The sequence below is a fragment of the Bos indicus x Bos taurus genome, chromosome 19 (assembly GCF_003369695.1).
Source record: "Bos indicus x Bos taurus breed Angus x Brahman F1 hybrid chromosome 19, Bos_hybrid_MaternalHap_v2.0, whole genome shotgun sequence".
Classification (NCBI taxonomy): domain Eukaryota; kingdom Metazoa; phylum Chordata; class Mammalia; order Artiodactyla; family Bovidae; genus Bos; species Bos indicus x Bos taurus.
Window position 1 is genome coordinate 52752490 of NC_040094.1, and position 19147 is coordinate 52771636.

General features: G+C 57.4%; 2 protein-coding genes across 3 annotated transcripts in view; both read right to left on the bottom strand.

The window, feature by feature from the left end:
- Positions 1-294: 294 nt before the first annotated feature.
- On the bottom strand, positions 295-7644 carry CHMP6 (charged multivesicular body protein 6). Its single transcript, XM_027518039.1, has 8 exons — positions 7501-7644; positions 4965-5074; positions 4738-4825; positions 4109-4195; positions 3196-3261; positions 2889-2969; positions 1843-1897; positions 295-1206 (listed from the first exon to the last, which is right to left on the bottom strand). Exons 1-8 carry the CDS (start codon positions 7561-7563, stop codon positions 1151-1153), a joined length of 606 nt encoding a protein of 201 aa, XP_027373840.1. The 5' UTR covers positions 7564-7644; the 3' UTR covers positions 295-1150.
- A 9350-nt stretch (positions 7645-16994) lies between these two features.
- RPTOR (regulatory associated protein of MTOR complex 1) overlaps positions 16995-19147 on the bottom strand; it is a 323749-nt gene continuing 321596 nt past the window's right edge. For both annotated transcript variants that reach the window (XM_027518037.1, XM_027518038.1), the window contains one exon: positions 16995-18588. In XM_027518037.1, the coding sequence (XP_027373838.1) occupies positions 18520-18588 (69 nt within the window). In that variant the 3' untranslated portion in view covers positions 16995-18519. The remainder of the gene's footprint in view (positions 18589-19147) is intronic.

Consider the following 19147-nt stretch of genomic DNA (forward strand, 5'->3'; position numbering starts at 1 on the left):
GAAAGAAGAGAAACCACTAGCATCCCTTTTAAGGGAGGAAGGGCCAGAGTACCACCCTGCACCTTGCTGCAGAGGTGACTGCCAGAGCCCAGAGCCCCGGCCTGCTTTCCACCCACAGCTGGGCAGGGCTAGAAGCGCACCAGCTCCTGAGTCCCCAGGCCCCGTGTGGCACTGACCAACCAAGTGTCCTGAAGTATCCCGGGAGGGTCAAGGGGCCATGTGCCAGGACCAGAGACAGGAGCCACACTAACTCCGCCAGGCCCTTCCACAGACCCCAGTCCACGAGGCGGCAGGCTGTATGGGCATCAGCTTTAATATGGGGCTGGCCTGTCTGGGGGCTAGGAGGGTCCACTTTGTTTTCTTGTTGGGAGCGAAATCTCAATGAGATTGTCTTAATTCCAAAACGAATCGTGAATTAGGGAAGGCATTTCCATCCTTCCCAGTCTCTGCTTGGCTGCTGACAGCTCGGGAAGCCTTGGCTGGACCTGCTGGCCATCCTGGAATGTCCGTCCTGGCAGGACTGGGCCTCGGTGTAAGGCCCCAGAGAGGGGGGTGCGGGCAGAGCTCCGAGAGTCAGCAATCCAGCAGGCATGTGCCCCTCCTGATCCACCACCCCCAAACGCCAACACACAAGCAGAGAGGTTTACACCCCCAAATCTGCATGGAAAGTAGGCATATCAGGGAGCCAGACTGAGCCAAGGATCCCTTAGCCAAAGCCCTCGTGAGCTAATGAGAGCAGCAGGAAGAAGGGGAAGGGTGGGGCGGGGTCTGAGGTGCCTTGAACGGAAGACAGCGCTGTGGAGACACTGGCTCGTGGAGCCTCACGATCCGGGTCGGGCGGTGTGACCAGCACCAGGAGCGTCGAGCCTGGCTGTGGCCTGTGGGAAGCACAGCTTCAGAAGCTGCGTTTGGCTGGAGGATCTGAATGTTGCCATTTAATCCAGAAATGAGAGCAGGACAGCAGGGCCAGGGCAACGCTCCGCAGAGTCAACCCGACTGGGAGCCCTGTGTGTGCTGCGCCGCTCCGTCAGCACCTGGCCTGCCTGGCCTGGCGCCCGCCTCCTGGGAGCCCGGTCAGGGCTGGCCACGCACCCAAACTGCGGGCCCCAGTCCTCCAAAGTCCCCGAGAGTCCCATGCGAGAGGGCTGCATTACGAGGCTGCCACCAGTTCTGCCTGCCTGGGCCTGGCTTTGACGGGGACTTTCTCTGTGGAGGAAACAGAGAGATGTCTGTGGCGTACAGAACACCCCACAGGCAGGAACTTCCCGAAAAGGACAAGAGGCGGCAAGGAGCCAGTTCAGGGCTCGGTGCTCTGGGAGGAACGGGTGCAGCTCCAGGGAAGGCGAGGCATACACAGAAGCCGGGGGGCTGGCAGAGAGCAGGCACTGGGCGCGGGCACTCGGGACAGCGCAGCGGCAGGCGTGCACCCTCCCACGGACCCCAGAGGGAGGCCAAGGAGCAGCGAGCCGAAGAGGAATCACGAAGGCGGATTTCTGAAGGTGCTAGCGATGCCCCACGGAAGGTCGTCCCAGTGACGAATCAAGGACGCTGGTCCTGGGCTGGACCCGGAAGAGCCCGCACAGCTAAATGTGCCCTTTCCTGATGCTTTGGGACTCGCCTCTCTAAATGGGGTTTGGCTCTTATGAGGCTACCCAAACCCCTCAGAGGTCTGGGCCCAACCCCAGGGCGAGGCTGCACTCTGCATGAGGTGGTGCCATCGAGCACCCAGCAGGGAGGTGGGACCTGAACCTCACCAAGGAGGAAGGGCAGGGCCCAGCGGCCGGGAGATCATGATTTGCTCTAGGAGGCACCGTTCTCCAAAGGACATAACAAGGCGGGTACCTGGGATCTTCTCAGGAAGGGGCTCTGAAGGAACCGCTGGCAGCTCTATCTGTTCCTGCGGGAGACAGAGGGTAAAGGCCGTGAGACACTCCCGCCCCATCCTTGTCCCGGGAAGGACAGCATCCCGTCCACCTGGCTGCTCTCAGCGGAGTTTAGACGGCACGTGACGCCGCAGCATGCACACCCTTGGCTTCTGGCGTTTCTGTCACTCAGATCGGTGGCCACAAAAGGTGGCTGCTCCCAATGACCCGGAGCCTGAGGGGTTCCCCGCCCAGAGTTCTGTTCTGAGTCTGGGCTGAGGGCTTTGCAGCAGGCGCCCAGGCAGGTCAGGGGCCACGGTGGTGCCCCAGCTTGGTGTGGTGGTGCCCGGGTTGGTTCCTGGGTACGGAACCACAGAGCACGGGTCTGCCTCTCGGGGCTTGGGAGGTGAGTCAGTGGGCAGGTGCACGTGGGGCCCCTCAGGCGGCGAGCAACAGCGCTCAGGACCTGCTTTCCTGTGGCCAATGGCCAGCGGGGTGGCAGGCTGGTGGGCACGGCGTGAATATGGCTCGCTGAGGCAGAGGCCCCCAGAGATGGAGACGTCCTCTGAGGAAGCAGACTCAGGGTCTGAAGAGACGGCTGACCAGTTAGAGGGCTCCAGGCCGACACGTGGCAGTGACAGCGAGAGACCCACCACAAGAGGGAAAGAGCACCCGTTTGATCTAAACCCCACCACTGCCCACTGGAGAGAAAGGGGCCGAGGGAGCTAGGCGAGCCAGCCTTTCGCCTGTGCACCGGGCTCACTCTCAGACTTGCCACAACTGGTGGGCAACCTGCAAAACGTTCTTTCCAGGCCAGTCCCGCCCTGTGGCCAGCCAGGCGACGGGGAGAAGGGGCTTCGGCTTAGAACAAATGCCAACTGTCTTAAGGAATAAGTAAAACCAGCTGTAAAACCAGGGCTGTGGGCTCAAGAGAAACTCAAGGCAGGTGCTTGCGGAGGCCAGTGAGCAGAGGCCTCCTGGAGGCCCCTCCACCGGAGCCTGCGTCAGTCCCGGCGCTCCTGTTACCTGAGTGATGGCGTCCAGCTCCTCCAGGATGGCATCTTCATCCTCCTGAGTGAAGCTTCCTGCCAACAGCTCATCTATTTGCTGCAAAAGGAGGAGCAAAGGTGAAGAACATGGCTGGGCCAGGGGTGGGGGTCGAGGTGCCCCCTCACGGAGGAAGGAGACAGCCCCGGCCCAAGGCTGCTCTCCCTTGAACGAAGGCAGGCAGCCCCGTGTGGCGTGGGAAGGCCTGGCCCTCACGGGCAGGGCTGGCCGCTGGCCACCACACTCCCTGGCTGCCAGACAGCGGCCCCGACATGGCAACACGTACCCGCTGGTAGTCCACGGCCTCCTGCGTCTCGTCCAGTATCCGCTCCACCTCCTCTATGGACATCACCTGATTGGTTACAAGTTTTTGAGTCTTGTCAGTGAAGCATGTGACAGAACCCCCTTCGTGAAGCCCACCTGCATTGGCAGCTCACACAGCCTTGCCCCTCTGTTCTTGTTTAAAGGAAGCCACGCCAAGTGGGATATGGTTATTTATGTCCATAAGTAACAGCTTTGGTTATTTATGTCCCCGGTAGGGCCTGTCTACACAGGCATGGAGCTGTTAGACCAGTCTTTTCAGAAGCCTCAGCTGACCTTCTCAGACCCCTACTGGCCCTTCTCAGTGGACCTTCTGGCACCCAGATCAACCCTAGCAGTAGTAACAAATATAAAGTTTTCTCTGGCCACATGACTTGATTTGTTTTGGGTTCAAAGCAACACCTTTGCTTGACTGGTCCCCACACTGGACATTCAGAAAGGCAACGTAACCTCAGCTCTCTGCCCAGCCCCACCTACCATCCACTCATCGGGAACGAGATGAGGTGAGGCTGGGGCGTGGCCTCTCTGCACCTCACTTCTCCTTTCACCATCCACCTCTGTGCTGCTTCCTGAGACAGGGCTCTGTTCACCTCCTCCAGGGAGTCCTCTGATTAGTTCACCACACCCCTCCCCGACTCTGAAGAGGCTATCCCTCTGGTCACGCTTAGAATCTCTGGATCCAAGTTGTAGCTGGAGTCCCTATTCTCGGGTCAATATTCCTGAGCTTGTCTGTCTTACTAAATGGTCAGCCTCTCCTCGTAATGACTGACTTTCCCTCGTGCCCAACGGCCTGGGTGCAGCTGTGGCCTCAGGGACAAGCCCCCTCCTTGGTCCACTAGGCTCCCCCTCCTCTCTGCCCCCAGCCTGCCAAGACTTACCTGGTGCATCTTATTCAGACACTCATTTCCAATCTTCAGCCCCTCGATCACTTTCATTTCAATCTGGGTGAACTCAATACTCTGGACCTGAGGAGGAGACCTGTGTAGTCAGAGGCCCGCCTTCTCTGCCGCCTCACGCAGACCCACGATGGGAGTTAGGACCACACTGTCCCCAAGACTGACGTTCTCTGGCCTCCTCTTCCCTGTCCTTTCCTGGTGCCCTGACCACCAGCTGGGCGGGACTGAGAGGGCCTGGGAAGAATCTCTTATCAGACTGCTTATAACAGCAAAACTGTTAGTAAATGAGCACAACCCGAGCGCTGCGCCCTGAACCCAGGTTGCCTGGGAGCCTCCTGCAGATCTTAACACCTCTTCAGTCACTGGGGCAGAACCGGCCCCCTATCCCCACCACCCAGAAGCGGCCTAGCCCCCCAACCACAATCCTGCAGCAGCCAAACTGCCCCAGACCCTTAAGAATATCAGGCTCCCAGTAAAGCTTCTCCTTTGCCTCCAGGCCTGACCCATTCCATAGCCTCTGGCTGAGGGTCCAGGAAAGGAAAATGGTGGGTTTCAGTTCTCTGAGGGGCCTCTGGCCTGCATTGCCCAAACCCGACCCCCACTAGGCCTACCATGGTCTCCAGGCTGGTGATCTGGTTTTCTGTCTTGTCCAGGAGCTGCTCCCGGTATCGCTTCTTCTTGAGCAGCAGCTTGGCCCGTCTGCAAAGGGGACCCAGCAGTCACAGCCTTTGGATGTCCTGGCCCAGCACCGACCAGCCTCCCCGGCCTACCCCACGCCCTGCTCTAGGCTGACGGGGGATGGCTTCCTTCCCCCGCACACTGGCCCCACCCCACTCACTCCTTCCTGCCGTCACGCAGGAGCTGCCGGGCGATCTCCCGCTCCCGCTCCAGCTGCTGGGTGATCCTCTTCTGGTACTGCTTCAGCTTGTCCCGCTGCTGCTTCAGTTGCTGTTGGGAGAGCAGGCCTTGTGTTGGCACGGGCCCACGCAGCGCTAGACACTCGGTGGGCTACCTAGTGCCCAGGAGAGCAGGCACAGAGACTGCCAGGGACACCGTAGGGCCCCCCACAGGCCAGGCTGCCCCAGCTGCCACCCATGGAAGCGCATCCTCTGAAACAGAGCTCTCCATGGGGACCAGTTTGCCCTCCAGGGCACGTGGTGCACTCCCTGGAGACATTCCTGGCTGGCCCACTGGGGATGCCACTGGCATCTAGGGGGTGGAGGCCCAGGATGAGGCTGGATATCCTACAAGCCCCCAGGATCCCCCCAACCCCAGACAGCAAGGAGTGTAAGCACTGGTCAGGGAGTGTGGCCACCACCTCCAAGGTGCAGGGACGACACAAAATCATTGGTGAGGGCCACCTGAGTGCCACCAGCCCAGTCCAGCAGTAGCTGGAGACGGGGCCTTCCCTTCCAGCTTCACCCACCCTGGGGATGTCAGCCATATGCCGTCAGCTCCACTACACGTGGGTGGACAACAGACAGCGCATTGAGGCAATGGGTTCACATGACTCCCGAAGCACCGGGCACCCTGGAGTCCTGTCCCAAAAAGGACGCAGGGCCATTTACATGCCTTAGCCTCTCCTTCCCTGTTTCAGGTCATTTACGTTTCTTCCAAATTCTGTCATTTCAGGTGACGGTGACGGTGAGCACCTGCAAGCGTGTGGCCCTTCTCCGACGGAAGATGACGTCTTCAGGGTCGGTTACCAGGAGTGAGTTAAGTGAGTCAAGGGTGTGCACATCTTTTGGACTCAACATGGTGAGAAATTAGCCTCCGGCATGGACATGGTCTAAAGCGGCCGCTCCATAGCTCCCTTCTTAGAGGCCGTCTGTCCCAGTGCACTCTGTGGTTGGTGGCTCAGGGCAGCCACATGTCCTGTCCACGCTGACATGAGAGATGTCCGCTGACAATGAGACATCACCCCATAGCCAGCCTACCAGCCGGGCTCAACTCTGACTTGCTTCTCTTCCATAGGGGCTGAGCACCCACTCTGCAGGCGGCGGACAAAGTGTCAGGCAAGAGCCAGAGGGAGGCAGGTGTGGCCAGGCCGCCCCTTTGTAAAACAAGAAGTCTCAGCAGAAGGTCCCGGGGCAGCTCAAGGTTCCTCAGCTCAGCTTTTCATCCTCAGAAAACGTCAGGCAATAGTTTGTTCTGTGGTGTGCCAACTGAGTTGTTCCTGTCACGACCCCACCGATGTGTATCCTTGGCAACAGAAAGGAGAGCTTCCGGGGCTTCCTGCTCAGCCAGAGGCCCAGAAGCCCAGGATGGAGGCCAGCACACGTTGGGGACCGGACCGCAACCACAATAAAAACCCAACGACAGCTGATCTTCTCCAGTGACAAACACACCTCTTTTTCAAGGGGAACTTCAGTTAAAAGGTTTTATAACTTCTGGTTTCAGAAACCACAGTAAAACCACGCCCCCCCCCAAAAAAAAACAACCTGCCACTTGAGTTAGTTTCTTTCTTAGTACCAAAAAGTATGTACTTCCTGCAGAACATTAGAAAAGAAAGCGAAGGTAGATTCCACTCACATTCTAGGCTCTCTCTCCTTCCTGACACACTTTTCTTAAAAAAATGGGTTATTCTCAACACGTCGTTTCACTTAACATACCACACGATTCTTTCCCTAGAAACTAACTTTCATATCAGTGCTCTCCAGAAAAAGACGCTGGAATCCACAGGTAGAAACAGAAACATCACCATCATCTGAAACTTTCGAGGGCCATGAGTGGCCTGGAGACAAGGGCAGCCCACAAGCTCGGGGCCAATGGCTCGTTCCTCAGGGGCCGCACAGATTCTAAGTTTGACAAGGACTGGGACAGGTGTTGAGTCCAGCCTGAGTCCTAAGCACACAGAACACGACCGTCCCACAATGAGCGCGTTTGCTTAGATCCCCAGTTCTGGGAGCAGCAATGAGGCCCCACTGCCAGATCATCCCCTCCCCACGACCTCCCACCTGAGTCGGCCACGCAGGCTCCGAGCCCGCACCGGGCCGGGGCTGGGGCTGGAGTTTAGAACCCCCACCCGCAGGCGCGGACTCGCCCACGGACAAGGTACAACCACGAGACAGTACAACGAGGGCCCCGCCTCCCGAAGCACAGCTCAGCCACACCCGGACCACCTACACCCGCAGCGACAGGATTCGCTCAGACTCGCTGGGAACCGGGCCCGGACATGCTCCCCAAGGGGAGCCCACTGCGCATCGCCCCAGACGGGCTCCGAGGCTGCAGCCCGGGCGTGAGGCTGGGCGGCCAGAGGGACTGGACCCTTTGGAGAAGCGGAGCGCAGCCTGCCGCCGCCCAGCCTCGGTTTCCCCGTACGGTCCGGGGGAATCCGGCCCGCGCCCACCCGCCTGCAGGGCCCGGCATCTCACCAGGATCGCCTTGTCCTGCTCCGTGACCCGGCTCTGTTTCTTACGGCCGAACAGGTTGCCCATGGCGGCCGGCCCGGCCCGTGCCCCGCCGCCCTGCCCGGTCGGACCCGTGCCCCGTGCCACACGGCCACCGTAGTCCGGGCCCAACCCACCCCGCTACGGCGGCCGCGCGGGACCTGGCGCCGCAGAACGCGGAACACGGCCGTCTGCGGACGGAAGCCCCGCCCAGATAAGGGGCTGGACCTGCAGTGGGCGGGGCTCAGGGACCCTGGCTTGTGCGGTTCAGGTGCATTTCCAGAAGGCCCCACCTGCTTGGTCTTCAAGACTAGAAGTTCCATCTCCCACTACGGTGGGAACCCTGCAGGGTGACCGCGTGGACCGTCTCCCAGGTCAGAGATCTTGTTCACAAATCACTGCCCCGCCGGCTCGGATGCACAAAATGCTGCATTTAGTGATGTTACAACCCTGATCTCTAGTGTCCACTGAACTGCCAACGAGGCAGCGTGCCCCACCGGTTCTGTCGTCCGGGCAGGTGGCCAGTCCCCAGGGGAGCCCATCTTCTGGTTCCGTGGTCCCGGAAGAAGCCTCCATGGGGCATCAGGGATATAGGTTGGGGTGCCACCCACACCTCCAGCCCTGGCTTCCACTCGTGTGTCTTGGCTGGCATGAGGGGTCACAGTACTCAGCCCGGTTTGGTCGCCCAGGCTGAGCCCGCAGCCAAGTCTGCATGGGCCCCACCAACTTTCTAGCAGTCCTGGGCAGGTGGGGTCATAAGATGAGGTGTCCCATGGCACATACCCAGCGCTCACCCCTTTCTGTGAAATGAACTCCTTGATCAGAAGCCGAGTTGCATGGACACCACTAATGGCTTCCAAGTCCACAACAGTGCAGCTGGCAGAAGCCTCCTAGAGTGGGCGGAGACAAATCCATATCCAGAGTATCTATTCCAGCAGCAGTCCGTGGAGAGGGCTGTGTGGGGAGGAGTCAGCATCCCTTGCTCTCTGGATAGATGCGCCTTCTTGTCAGGGGAGTTCTTATCCCCCATCAGCTGGGCCATTCAGCTGGCGTCCCACAGAGCAGAGATGAGCCTTCCCTGCTGACTCTGCCTAAGTGCGGAGCCGGGGCAGGGGGAGGTTGTTAGGCAGCAGCAGTACCTGGCACAATGGTTCAGGCACTGGGGGGGAGGTTTGCCAGGCATACTACATAGACCCCTTCATGAGGAACCCATTCTCCCTTCTGTTCAGTCCTGGAACTGGGTGAGAGGTCATGATTCTCCTCTAAGGTCCTTCCCATCAGATCTCTATCTCCCAGATCTGGCTCGTTTCTTAATGATCCATTGAAGCTTTCTGAGACTGTCCAGCTTCTGCAGTTGGCCAGTGTCAAGGGCTCTCTGGAACCGTGCATTGTGACTACTGCATGGGTTTGCTGCCTTTTCCAGTGACCTGCCTATGCGAACTCTGAGCCTTGCGCCTCCTGGTTCTCAGGAGAAATCAGGGCCCCTGTTTTGACGGCAGCGCTTCTACTGTCTTCCCTGGCCTGCAGACTTTGGAGGACTTTTCAAGAGCCTGAGGTCCTCACTAAGGAATTTCTTGGGGCCTCTGTCCAGTGCCTGTGCCTTGAGGACACAAGGAGCTCAGTGAGTGAGTTGCACCTGATGAATTCATGTCAAGTCCTTATCTGTCCCAGCCCTTGGAGTCCTTCGTCTGTATTGTGCCAAGGGAGTCCTGGTATCTCAGCTAGGCCATACTAAGTCCAAGTACAGATGAAAGCTACAGTGCGGCCCAGAGTCTCAGGCACTCATACCCTGTCCAGCTCGCCCAGTGTTGGCTGCCATGCGCACCTGTGAGGTCTCCCCAAGACTCCAGTGTGAGTCAGCAATTTCTTGGAATTCTTGGGATGTGCCCCCACCTTCCCTGGAGTCAGCTGGGCTCTCACTGCAGTTATGGATCTGGAGGCAACATGGGGTTACTGGGTGGGGTCTTGAGGAGAATCAGTCTCCTCTCAGCAGGTCTCCCCCTACCTGCTTGGGGTGGGGTCTTCATGAGCAGGGGGTGGGAAGGACACTTCAGATGGGGAGCAGGGTCGCTTCTGCTGGCAGGCAAGGCTTGATGTGATTATGAGGGGGTCAAGATCAGCCCACTCAACTCTCTCCATCTGACTCTTTCACACTGACCTGGTGAGGCTGAGAATTCAATTTATGTTGTAAGCCCTACAACCCGCAGAATAGAACTGGGGGAATAATATCCAGACACAACAGTCCTGCTACAAGAAATAAGATTTTCTTTTATAGTAGTCCTACACATTTTCTGCTTTTCGGACTCTATCTTGAACTGAGAATTTAAAGCCCCTTGCTTGTCATTTTTTAAAATGAAATCTTCCCAGTGTGGTCAGAAATCACTCGCATGCCCCATAGCCCTGATTTCCCCCAGGACGGTGCTTTGCAGCTGCTTGGACTCCCAGAATCTGGCTTTCAGGAAGTGCTTCCTTCCAGGTCATCGCATAAAAGTGTGTGGCGACAGCAGGCCTCCACTACCTGTGTCCTATTTGCCACAGGCTGTGGTAGTCTGCTCTGGCTGCCGTGACAAATTACCACAGGCTGGGCCTCTTAGGCAACAGAAATGCATTGTCTCACGGTCTGCAGGCTGGAAGTCTGAGTTCAAGATGTCACAGGGATGGCTCCATCTGAGGCTGTGAGGGAGAATCTCCAACTTTCTGTTGGTTGTCGGCAAGCCGTAGCATGGAGAAGCATCACTGGACTTTTCCTCCATCTTCACGTAGCCTCCGTGTGTGCCCATCTGTGTCCAAGTTTCCCCTTTATGAGGACACCAGTCTTGTTGGATCAGGACTGACATGAATGACCTCAATTAATGTGTTCACCTCTGTAGAGACCCTCTCTCCAAATCAGGGCATAGTCTGAGGTGTTTGGGATTAGGACTGCAACATCTGAATTTTAGGGGGACACACAGGTCAGTCCATGACGTAATAATGAGATCATCACTGCATACAATCAAGTTTGGGTCTCTGTCTTCCACGGTCTCTCTCCGGGACTGACTTCTGGCCCTAACTATGCATCATGGGAACCTCTGTAAATAGGCACCTCTCTGGGCGTTTCAAGCAGGAAGACGTCTATTACAGAGAATCAGTGATTCAAAGTCAGGGTAGCAGGAAAGAAGGCCAGGGGTCCCGTCACTGGGTCTTGGGGAAGAGGGAGCTTTCTTAGACTTGAAAAGAAACTCAGGGCCCAGTGACACCCCACCCCACCCCCATTCTGCCTCATAACTACCAAAGCCCAGTCAGCCGTCCCTGCACCTCTGCCACCATCCACAGCTTGGAACACTTCCTACCGGAGGAAACTAACCTGGGAGCCCGATGGGAGGACCTCTAGGGAAGGTGACAATGGGGTAGCCCTTACCTGACGCGCAGACCCAGGGAGCAGGTAGCGTGCAAGTGCAGCCTTGTGGGCTGGCCTGCCGTGTGTGCACAGGCGTCAACAGGGTCTTGCAGGCCTGCGGATGGCGGCCCAAGGAGCACGTGGCAGGAACCTCCACCAACTCCGACGGCCATGAACGATTAGCGCAGGAAGCCATCCGGGACCCCTTGCCCCTCGTCGCTCTGCGGCTCACATTCGCCATCCACCTCCTCTAACCACCGTCTCCAACCACCCGCTCCCTCCAACTTTTAGGCCTACCGATCAGTCTCCGCTGGGTGCCCACCTTCCCAGACTGCCAAGCGTCACTCCCAGATAAGGGCTCTGATTGGTTCCCTACAAGCCAATCAACTGTGGCCTTGCTGGTGTCATATCCTCGCCGGAGCCAATCCGCAGAGGGGAGGGTGGGCGCTCGCGGGCAGAGTGGAGGGAATTTCCTCTAAAACAGGCACTTTTTGAGGCCACTAAACACCAGGGTTCTGGGATAAAGCTTCACATGAGAACAAGAGTCATTCTGATGCCTGGTCGGTCCAGGACACATGGGGAGGATGAACTAGGGGGCTGGCCAGCGGTACACGTGCAGCATGTTGAGAGCTGTCAGGGTCGTGGTCAAGGGTCCCTAGGGTTAGGGGTCCTGGGGGGTCAGACTATGGAGGCGGTGACAGAGCAGCAGAGAACACGGGATTAGCCAAGGAATCTTCTGGAAGAAGTCAGAAGGATTCAGGCCAAGTCCCAGGCGTTGGGTGTGAGCCCAGGAAATAGTACTGAAGACACAGATGAGGTGTTGGTAGGACCAGCTTCATGGACGCTACGTGGGCACAGAAGATGAGGCATCCCAGGTCAGTGCCGGTAGAAGCCCCTAGGCGTGTGTCCTGGGACGGGGGACGTCCTGGGGAAGGCGGGAAGTCAGAGGGGCTGCATGGAGGGCTGAGGAGAAAGTGCTTGCCTGCTGGTAACCCTTGGGGGACCCATGAGTGGGGACGCTGGGTCGCGGCGGGTCAGAGGTTGAGACGGCTCTTGAGGGCTTGAGAGCAGATAAGACGCGGGGCCAAGGAGAGGGGTGCAGGGCCGCGGAGGCGTCCACCCTTCTTGGAAGCCTAGCGCCTGACCCTCAGCCAAGCTGCGTCCGGGTAAGAGCGAGCCCCGCGGCGGCCACGCGGTGGCGCTGCAGGACAACCTGGAAGCCGTAGGACACCTGGGCCAGGAATGTGGGCTGGCTCCCCAGGAGGTGGCGGCACCGGTACCTGTCCTCAAGCACTCCACATCCCAGCACTGGACACTTAGGCACCCCCACACCTAGAACCCTGCGCTTTGCACCCCACACCGGGTACTTGCTCCCAGACACAAGCCCCTTGTACCCCAGCACCTGTCACCCCACACTCAGCATCTCAGACACCTCACCCTGTGGGGGCGGCATCCCGCCCGCATCCTAGCACCTCCCCAGCCCACAGCCAGCACTGGTGCAAGTCCACCCCTTGCACCGGTGGGGGAGGTGCAGGAAGGTGGGTCCAAGAACAGCCCGCGAGGTCAGGGGGAGGATCTGCCATGGGTCTGCCCTAGCTTGGAGAAGCCACATTCTTTGAGCTATTTTGCAGATACTGAAAAGCCCACTAGGTGGGAAAAGTTAACTGTATACTGCCCACAAGCATGTAGACACCAGACCCACTGGAACCAGAAGATGGGTGATGTTGACTCCCAATTACCTACCAACCAATCAGAAGAATGCCCATGAGCTGATCGGGTACCCCACAACCCCTCTTCCTCACCCGGTCTTTAAAAAACCTTTCCCTGAAAGCCTGTAGGGAGTTTGGGCCTCTTAAACACTAGCTGCCTGGGATTCTCTGCTTGGCACCTGCTGCCACACTTGTTTTTACCATTACTTGGTGTCAATAGTTCGACTTTACTGTGTGCGGGAAACAGACCCAAGTTTGCCTCTTTGGAGAAATGTCTGTTTAAGTCCTTTGCCCAGTTTTGAACTATTTGTTTGTCCTTTGGTGAGTTGTGAGAGCTCTTTATGAGTTCTGGATATCAAATCCTTAAACTCTTATCAGACATATGACTTGCAAATATTTTCTCTGAAATCTTTTTCTGCAGATTTTTTTTACATCCTTGTCTTTTGATGCACAAAAAGACATTTTTATGAAGTCCAGTTTATCTAGTTTTTCTTGTGTCAAGCTTCTGGTGTCAAATCTAAGATCTGTTGCCAAGGTCATGAAAATTTACCTCTATTTCCTGCCCCTCCTCCTTAGGAGTTTTAAAGTTTTAGCTCCTGTATTTATGCCATTGATTGATTGTGAGTTAGTTTTTGTATGTGGTGTAAGGTAAGGGTCCACCTTTTGTGTGTAAATATCCAGCTGTCACAGCACCATTTGTTAAAAGACTATTCTTTCCCTACTGAGTGGTCTTGTCACCTTGTTTGAGAACCAGTTGCCCCTAGATGTTTGGGTTTATCCGGGGCTCTCTATTCTGTTCTATGCTAGAACCACTGTAGAATGAGTACTGTAACTTGGTACTAAGGTTTGAATCAGGGAAGTAGAAAGACTCCAACCTTTTATCTTTCAAAGTTGTTTTGGTGACCCTTGTAATTCCATATGCATTTGAAGTTTGATCGGTCCAATTCTGCAAAGGGTCTTTAGGATCTTCTAGGACCTGCACTGAATCTGTAGATTGCTTTGGGGAATACTGCCGTTTAATAATATTGTCAATCCGTGAATACAGAATGTCTGTTTATTCAGGTCCTCTGTAATTACTTTTAGCAATGATTTGTTGTTTGGTGTACAATCTTTCATCTCCTTTACTGCATTTATGCCTAGGTATTTAATTCTTTTTGATGCTTTTGTAAATGGAATTGGCCTGTTAATTGCTTTTTCCAGTTGTTCAATGCTAGTGTGTCATTTGTTTCTTTCTCCAGTGCAAAAAGTTCCAGTAAAGAGCAAAAAAAGACAGGAAACCCCACGTGGGTTTTGCCTGGGCTTTGGTTGTTGCTGGCAGCTGCCACCTTCCCTGTGGAGCTGGGATCACTCCCTCCACAGGCTGCAGGGGCGGGAGTCCCACACGTGGCTGGGTTCCCTCACAGAATAGCCCCCAGGCCATTCCTCCTGCAAAGCAGGGCCCTGTGGGTGCTGGTGACAAGTTCTGGGCTGCCCCCCATCACCTCCAGTCCCTCCCTTGCAGTTGGGGGCCTCTTTGGGAGCTCCCTTGCCTTGTATCTGACAGGGAGGGCTCTGCTGCCCCAGAACCTGTACCCACCTCACCCCCCTCCTCTCTGCCCCCTGGTGCCTGCTGTACACTTGGGTAGAGCATCTCCTCTTTCATGGCCTTCCCTCCTTCAACCAGTGGCAGCCCCTGGATCGGTGAACTGGACGCCTCACCTGGATTCCTGATCCTCAGCTGCTCGTCCCAGCTGCACTCTTTTCGGTGCATGTGGGCCTGGCGGGGGTCTCAGGATGTGCCTGCTGGCTGTCCCTTTAGGGGACACAACTGGGCCCATCCCAGTTGCCACCCTCCCTCTGGTCCGCTTTCCCTCAACTGTTCTCATCCTACCCCATCTTCATCTGCCCCAGGCCAGGAGGCACTGGCCAGTTTTCTGGCCATGTGGACCCTCAGCCAGCTTGTACAACTGAACCCGAGAAGCAGGACAACCTTGAGAGGCCAATCCCTCTGACCTCTTCCCAGAGGACCCCTGTAGAAACCCAAAGATGGAGACAGTGGCCAGCCGGCCTTATGGTGCACCCAGCCCTTGTCTGTAATTGTTTTCCCAAACTTGTTCTGTAGGCCCCGCGTCCTGAGACTGAATCACTACCACCCACCTGCATGCACATGCTTGACTGTGTCGCCCAGGTGAACACACCTTTGCTGGGAATTCCTGGTGCCTCCTACGTGCTGAAGCGTGGTGTCTGCGTGGGGTTGAGGACAAGCCTACGGCCAAGTCTCAGGTGGTCCTGTGCCGAAAGCCGCTGAGCCAGGAGGGACCCACAGAGCTGAGCCTCCCTGAGCTGGTCCTCCTGATAACACCTCCCCACCCTTTCTCTCCTCAGCTGGACGGCTGTCCCTGCATGGCCACCTAGGACAGTCGTCCTTGGCTCCTGGCTGGCAAGCTGACACTGGCCCCGCGGTGCTGGTGGGCTCTTTTCCGGCTCCTTCACTGCAGCCATTCAGAGCTGGTGCGTGGAGGGTGTAGCCCTGGGTCTGGCGCCCTCCTGTGGTAGCTCCAGCCACATGCCCATCTTTCATTTTTATGAGCACTTGATTTGTATTCAAATCCCGGTGACAGGATAACTGATGCTAATGGGGAAAATATTACTCTCGCTGCTGAAGCGTGCCAGGTGCAGCTGAGTAAGTGCTGGGTATCCTTCTTGTTTTAAACAAACTGTAATTTAATTCAGGAGTTCCAGCTGCTCAGACCCCAGGTTTCCATGGCAACAGTTTCCCTCCCCTCTTTGGAGTGGGTGCTGTACTGGGGAATCCACCCGCTTCCCCACAGTCTCCCTCATGTGCCAAGGCCTCAGAGCCTCCTCCTGCGGGTCTCCCCAGGGACGGAGAGGCAGCTGGCTCAGAATGCACAGAGGGGCCCTTCCCTGCTTCTCAAGAGCAGGGATGGATGTCTTGCTTCCCATTTCAGTGACCCCTCACCTCCTCTTAGGCCACCCCTGGCATTTGGGGGCTCTGCTTGGTAGGGGACTTATAGACAGAGAGTGGTCAGCAGAATCAAGTCTATCAAAGAGGCCCACATCCTTGTCCTGGGAGCTGTGAACCTCTTAGGTCATGTGGCAAAGGGGATTAAAGCTGCCAATCAGCAACTCGGATGTGGAGAGATTGTCCTGGATTATTCAGTGGGGCTGTGTCATCACAGGGTCCTTGAAAGTGGGGGGTGGAGTCAGAGTCCGAGTCAGAGTGATGCCCTGTGAGAAAGACTCCAGCTGCACTGCTGGCTCGGAAGGAGGAGCAAGGGGCCGTGAGCCAAGGGATGAGGGCAGATTCTAGAAGCTGGAAAGGGGGAAAAGTGATTCTTCTCCCGAAGGAACCTGCCCAACTCCTTGGTTCTAGGTCCGGCGTGGGGCTCTCCAGGCCCAGGAGGGTGAGTCTGTCCTGGCTGACATGTTTGGGGTGATTTGTTGCAGCTGCCCTGAGGGCTGACACAGGGGCTTCCCGGGTCTGGGCCCAGAGGGTGGCTGGTCCGCCTCATTCCTGAGTCCTGGCTCCTCTCTTTCCTGTGTGCCCCCACAACCGTGCCCGTCACAGCCTGCCTGGCCTCCTCAGGGGCTGGCCTCTCGTCCTCGGCCGGGTCGGCCCCACCCAGTCTAGTGAACCCGGTTCAATTCCTGTCGCTCCTTCGGCACCAGTGTGCATGGCTGGCTCCCAGTGCTGCCCACTTTCCCACTCACCACACCCTGTCTGCTGAGTGAGGTTCCATCTTGAGGCCACGAGGTCAGGATGCCGGGTGGGACCCCGGTTCCTGCTCCCACCCACCCAGTGGGTATGGCTCTGGGTGAGTTACTTCACGCCTGGGGCTCCATTTCCTGTCATCAGGGCGACAAGAGCTGGGACCCAAGCTGCTTCTAGGGACTGGGACCCCTAAGGCGTGAGGTGCATTTAAGGGGCTGGGACCCCTCAGGCCAACTGTTGGCGTGTCAGTGGAACATGGGCTCCAGGCCCCACAGGGGAGCCAACCCTGGACCACTAGGTGGGCCCGAGGAGTCACAGGAGGACCTTTCAGGCTGGGATCAGAGGGGATGCTGGCTAAGGAAGGAATCGGGGTCCCCAAGCCACAGGATGAGGGTGGGAAGACGGATCCCCAGGACAGAACCCAGACGCAGCCTTCTGGCTTCTAACTGTAGGTGGTAAGTAAAAAAGACACAGGAAGTGGCAGAGGGATTCCCTCTGGGAGCCTGGGCTCACAGGCAGAGTGGGGTGACCCCAAATCTAGGGCCTTCTCTTGGGCCAACTGTCCAAGCCACAAGGCTGGGGCTGTGCCCGAGGGGGCCAAGGGCCGGGAACCACCACCTTGTACCTGGAGCCCCGAGGGCACGGAGGACTTGCCTTAAAGGACAGCGCCTCCAGCCAGCCCTCTGCGTATTTATCTTTTATTAACAGTTTATCCTTCTTGCTTTTTGTGTTACAATTCCATGTTTCATCAAAGTCTTTCAGTTCTCATTTTGATAAAATAAATAGAGATAAATGAACCCTTAGGTCGCACTCTCTCGAGCCTCTGTAACTTCATGATTGAATTTTCGCATCAGACCTGTGAAGACAGCCCCACTGGGGCCCCCGCGCTTCGCCTGGGGATAGTTTTGTCTCAAAACAAACAGAACCACACATGAGCTCAAAATGTGGAGTGGAACTGCTCTGTGAAATCGGCTGTGGGCAGTCAGCTCGGCATCTGTGGGTAGAGCTCAGCTTCTGGAAGGTTCCCAAGTCGCCGTGTCTGGAGCACTGGGTGAGCTGAGCTTTCTGTGGCCTTCCCTACCCGCACGCCGCTCACTCACCCAGCACGCGGTGGACACCGTCCTGGAACTTTCTTGGGGGAGCAGTCACGTCCAGCTCCTGGCCCAGCCCTGTGCCCTGTCCAGCCCCCGCAGGTCCACAGCACGGCTCTTCCTCACATTCCCACTATTATTGGCCTCTTACCGGCAGAATTAACTAAGCCAGCTCACTCCTCTATCTTTGAATAATCCTGATTCCCAAGGAAAATGGAAAAAATGATTTTCAAAATATCATCATCGTGGTTGTGTCTTGCATTCCAGGCATGGCTGCTCAGGGCCCCTCCACAGATACGTGCATGCAACAGACACGCGTGAAGCTGCCGCCTACCTGGGAGCCCTCCTGTGTCCCTTGCAGGTGTGAGCTGCCCCCATGTGTGTGGGGACAGAGGGGTGGGGCGGCGCCATTCAGCCCTGGATACTTGGGGCTGGGCGGCCCCTCCACGTGTGCTCATGTGACGCATGTGGGGCACGGGTGGGGAGGCCAGGGTTCCCTGCACCAGCCGGGAAAGAGCAGCACTTGAGAGAAACAAGCCCTGTGGCCCAAGGGACCTGCCTCTCCTTCCAAACCAGAGCCCCTCCTGCCGACACTCAGACGGGAGGCCTGCCTGTGGGGAGGGGTGCGCTCGGGCTCTGGGGTTTGGCCAGACGGCCTGGGGTGACAACCAGCGGGTGGCAGGCCACCTCCATCTGTCCTTCACTCAGTCTCAAGCCTCCACCTCAGCCAGTGGCCTCGGACCACCCCAGGAGCCCACGCCGGCAGGGACGCAGCCCCAGGAGCTGGCTTCCGTCTGGTTTGGAGACTAATGCTCGCATCGCTTGGAAAATAAAGCAAGTGTGTTACCCCCTTAAACCTCAGACGACAACAGGACGGGGGGGGACTGGAACGTACAGGGCCGTGTCCTCCGTCCGGGAGCCGTGTCTCAGCAGAGCAGCCACCGTCACACCAAGGACTCCAGCAGAGCCCCCTTCTCTGGGCTCCTGGGCATGACAGCGAAGACAGACAGACAGACAGTGCGGGCCCTTGCGAGCCCTCAGCAGCTGGTTCGGGCCAGTGTTCAGGGCAGCGTGGTTGGGTCCCCTATGTACACGGCGGCCTGTGGGGAGGGGCCGCTATCTGACACGCTTCTCCACCGAGTACACGGAGATGTAGTAGTCATTGCTGCCCACGGCCAGGTGCGGCTGCGGGAGGGAGGAGAGAGCAGGGGGTGAGCGGCTGGCGGGGGTGTGTAGGCCAGGCCTGGTCACCTCAACTCCGCCCGCAAGGCCAGCGTGGAAATGACGGGCTCCTGGGCCACACAGCTCGTGCAGATTCCTCACCTCCGCCCTGTCACAGGGAACCCGCCCGCTCCGCACACCGCCCATGTTTTTCTTTCCAGCATGGCTCCCCAGGGACAGCTCTGGGAACCTCATGCCATGCGTTTTGGCAGAGAGCCACATGCCAGGCTCCTGGGGAGCCTCGCGCTGCACACAGGCAGGTAGGGAGAATCCTAATTTACAACACAGCAGCCCCCAGCCGCACGGCTGACTGTAATTTAGGACGGTGCTGTCACCCGGGTCATGGGGTCTGGGCTGCTCCTACCCCAGTGGACTTTTCAAGGGGAGCTTTCTCTGGGTCTGGGGTCTATGCAGGGGCCAGAGGGGTCGCGAAGAGCGGGGCTACTTCATGTCTTCCCTGAGTGACAGGGAATTTGACACTGCTTCCAGAGGGAGTGCAGTCTGGGGGCTATGGCCCCTGGAG

Coding starts and splice junctions, on each gene's coding strand:
- CHMP6 (XM_027518039.1), bottom strand. CDS start 7,563: ATGGGCAACCTGTTCGGCCGTAAGAAACAGAGCCGGGTCACGGAGCAG. Junction 1,898..2,888: donor AGCTGGACGCCATCACTCAG/GTAACAGGAGCG, acceptor TGTCTCCCGCAG/GAACAGATAGAGCTGCCAGC. Junction 1,207..1,842: donor CCTTCCTGAGAAGATCCCAG/GTACCCGCCTTG, acceptor TTTCCTCCACAG/AGAAAGTCCCCGTCAAAGCC.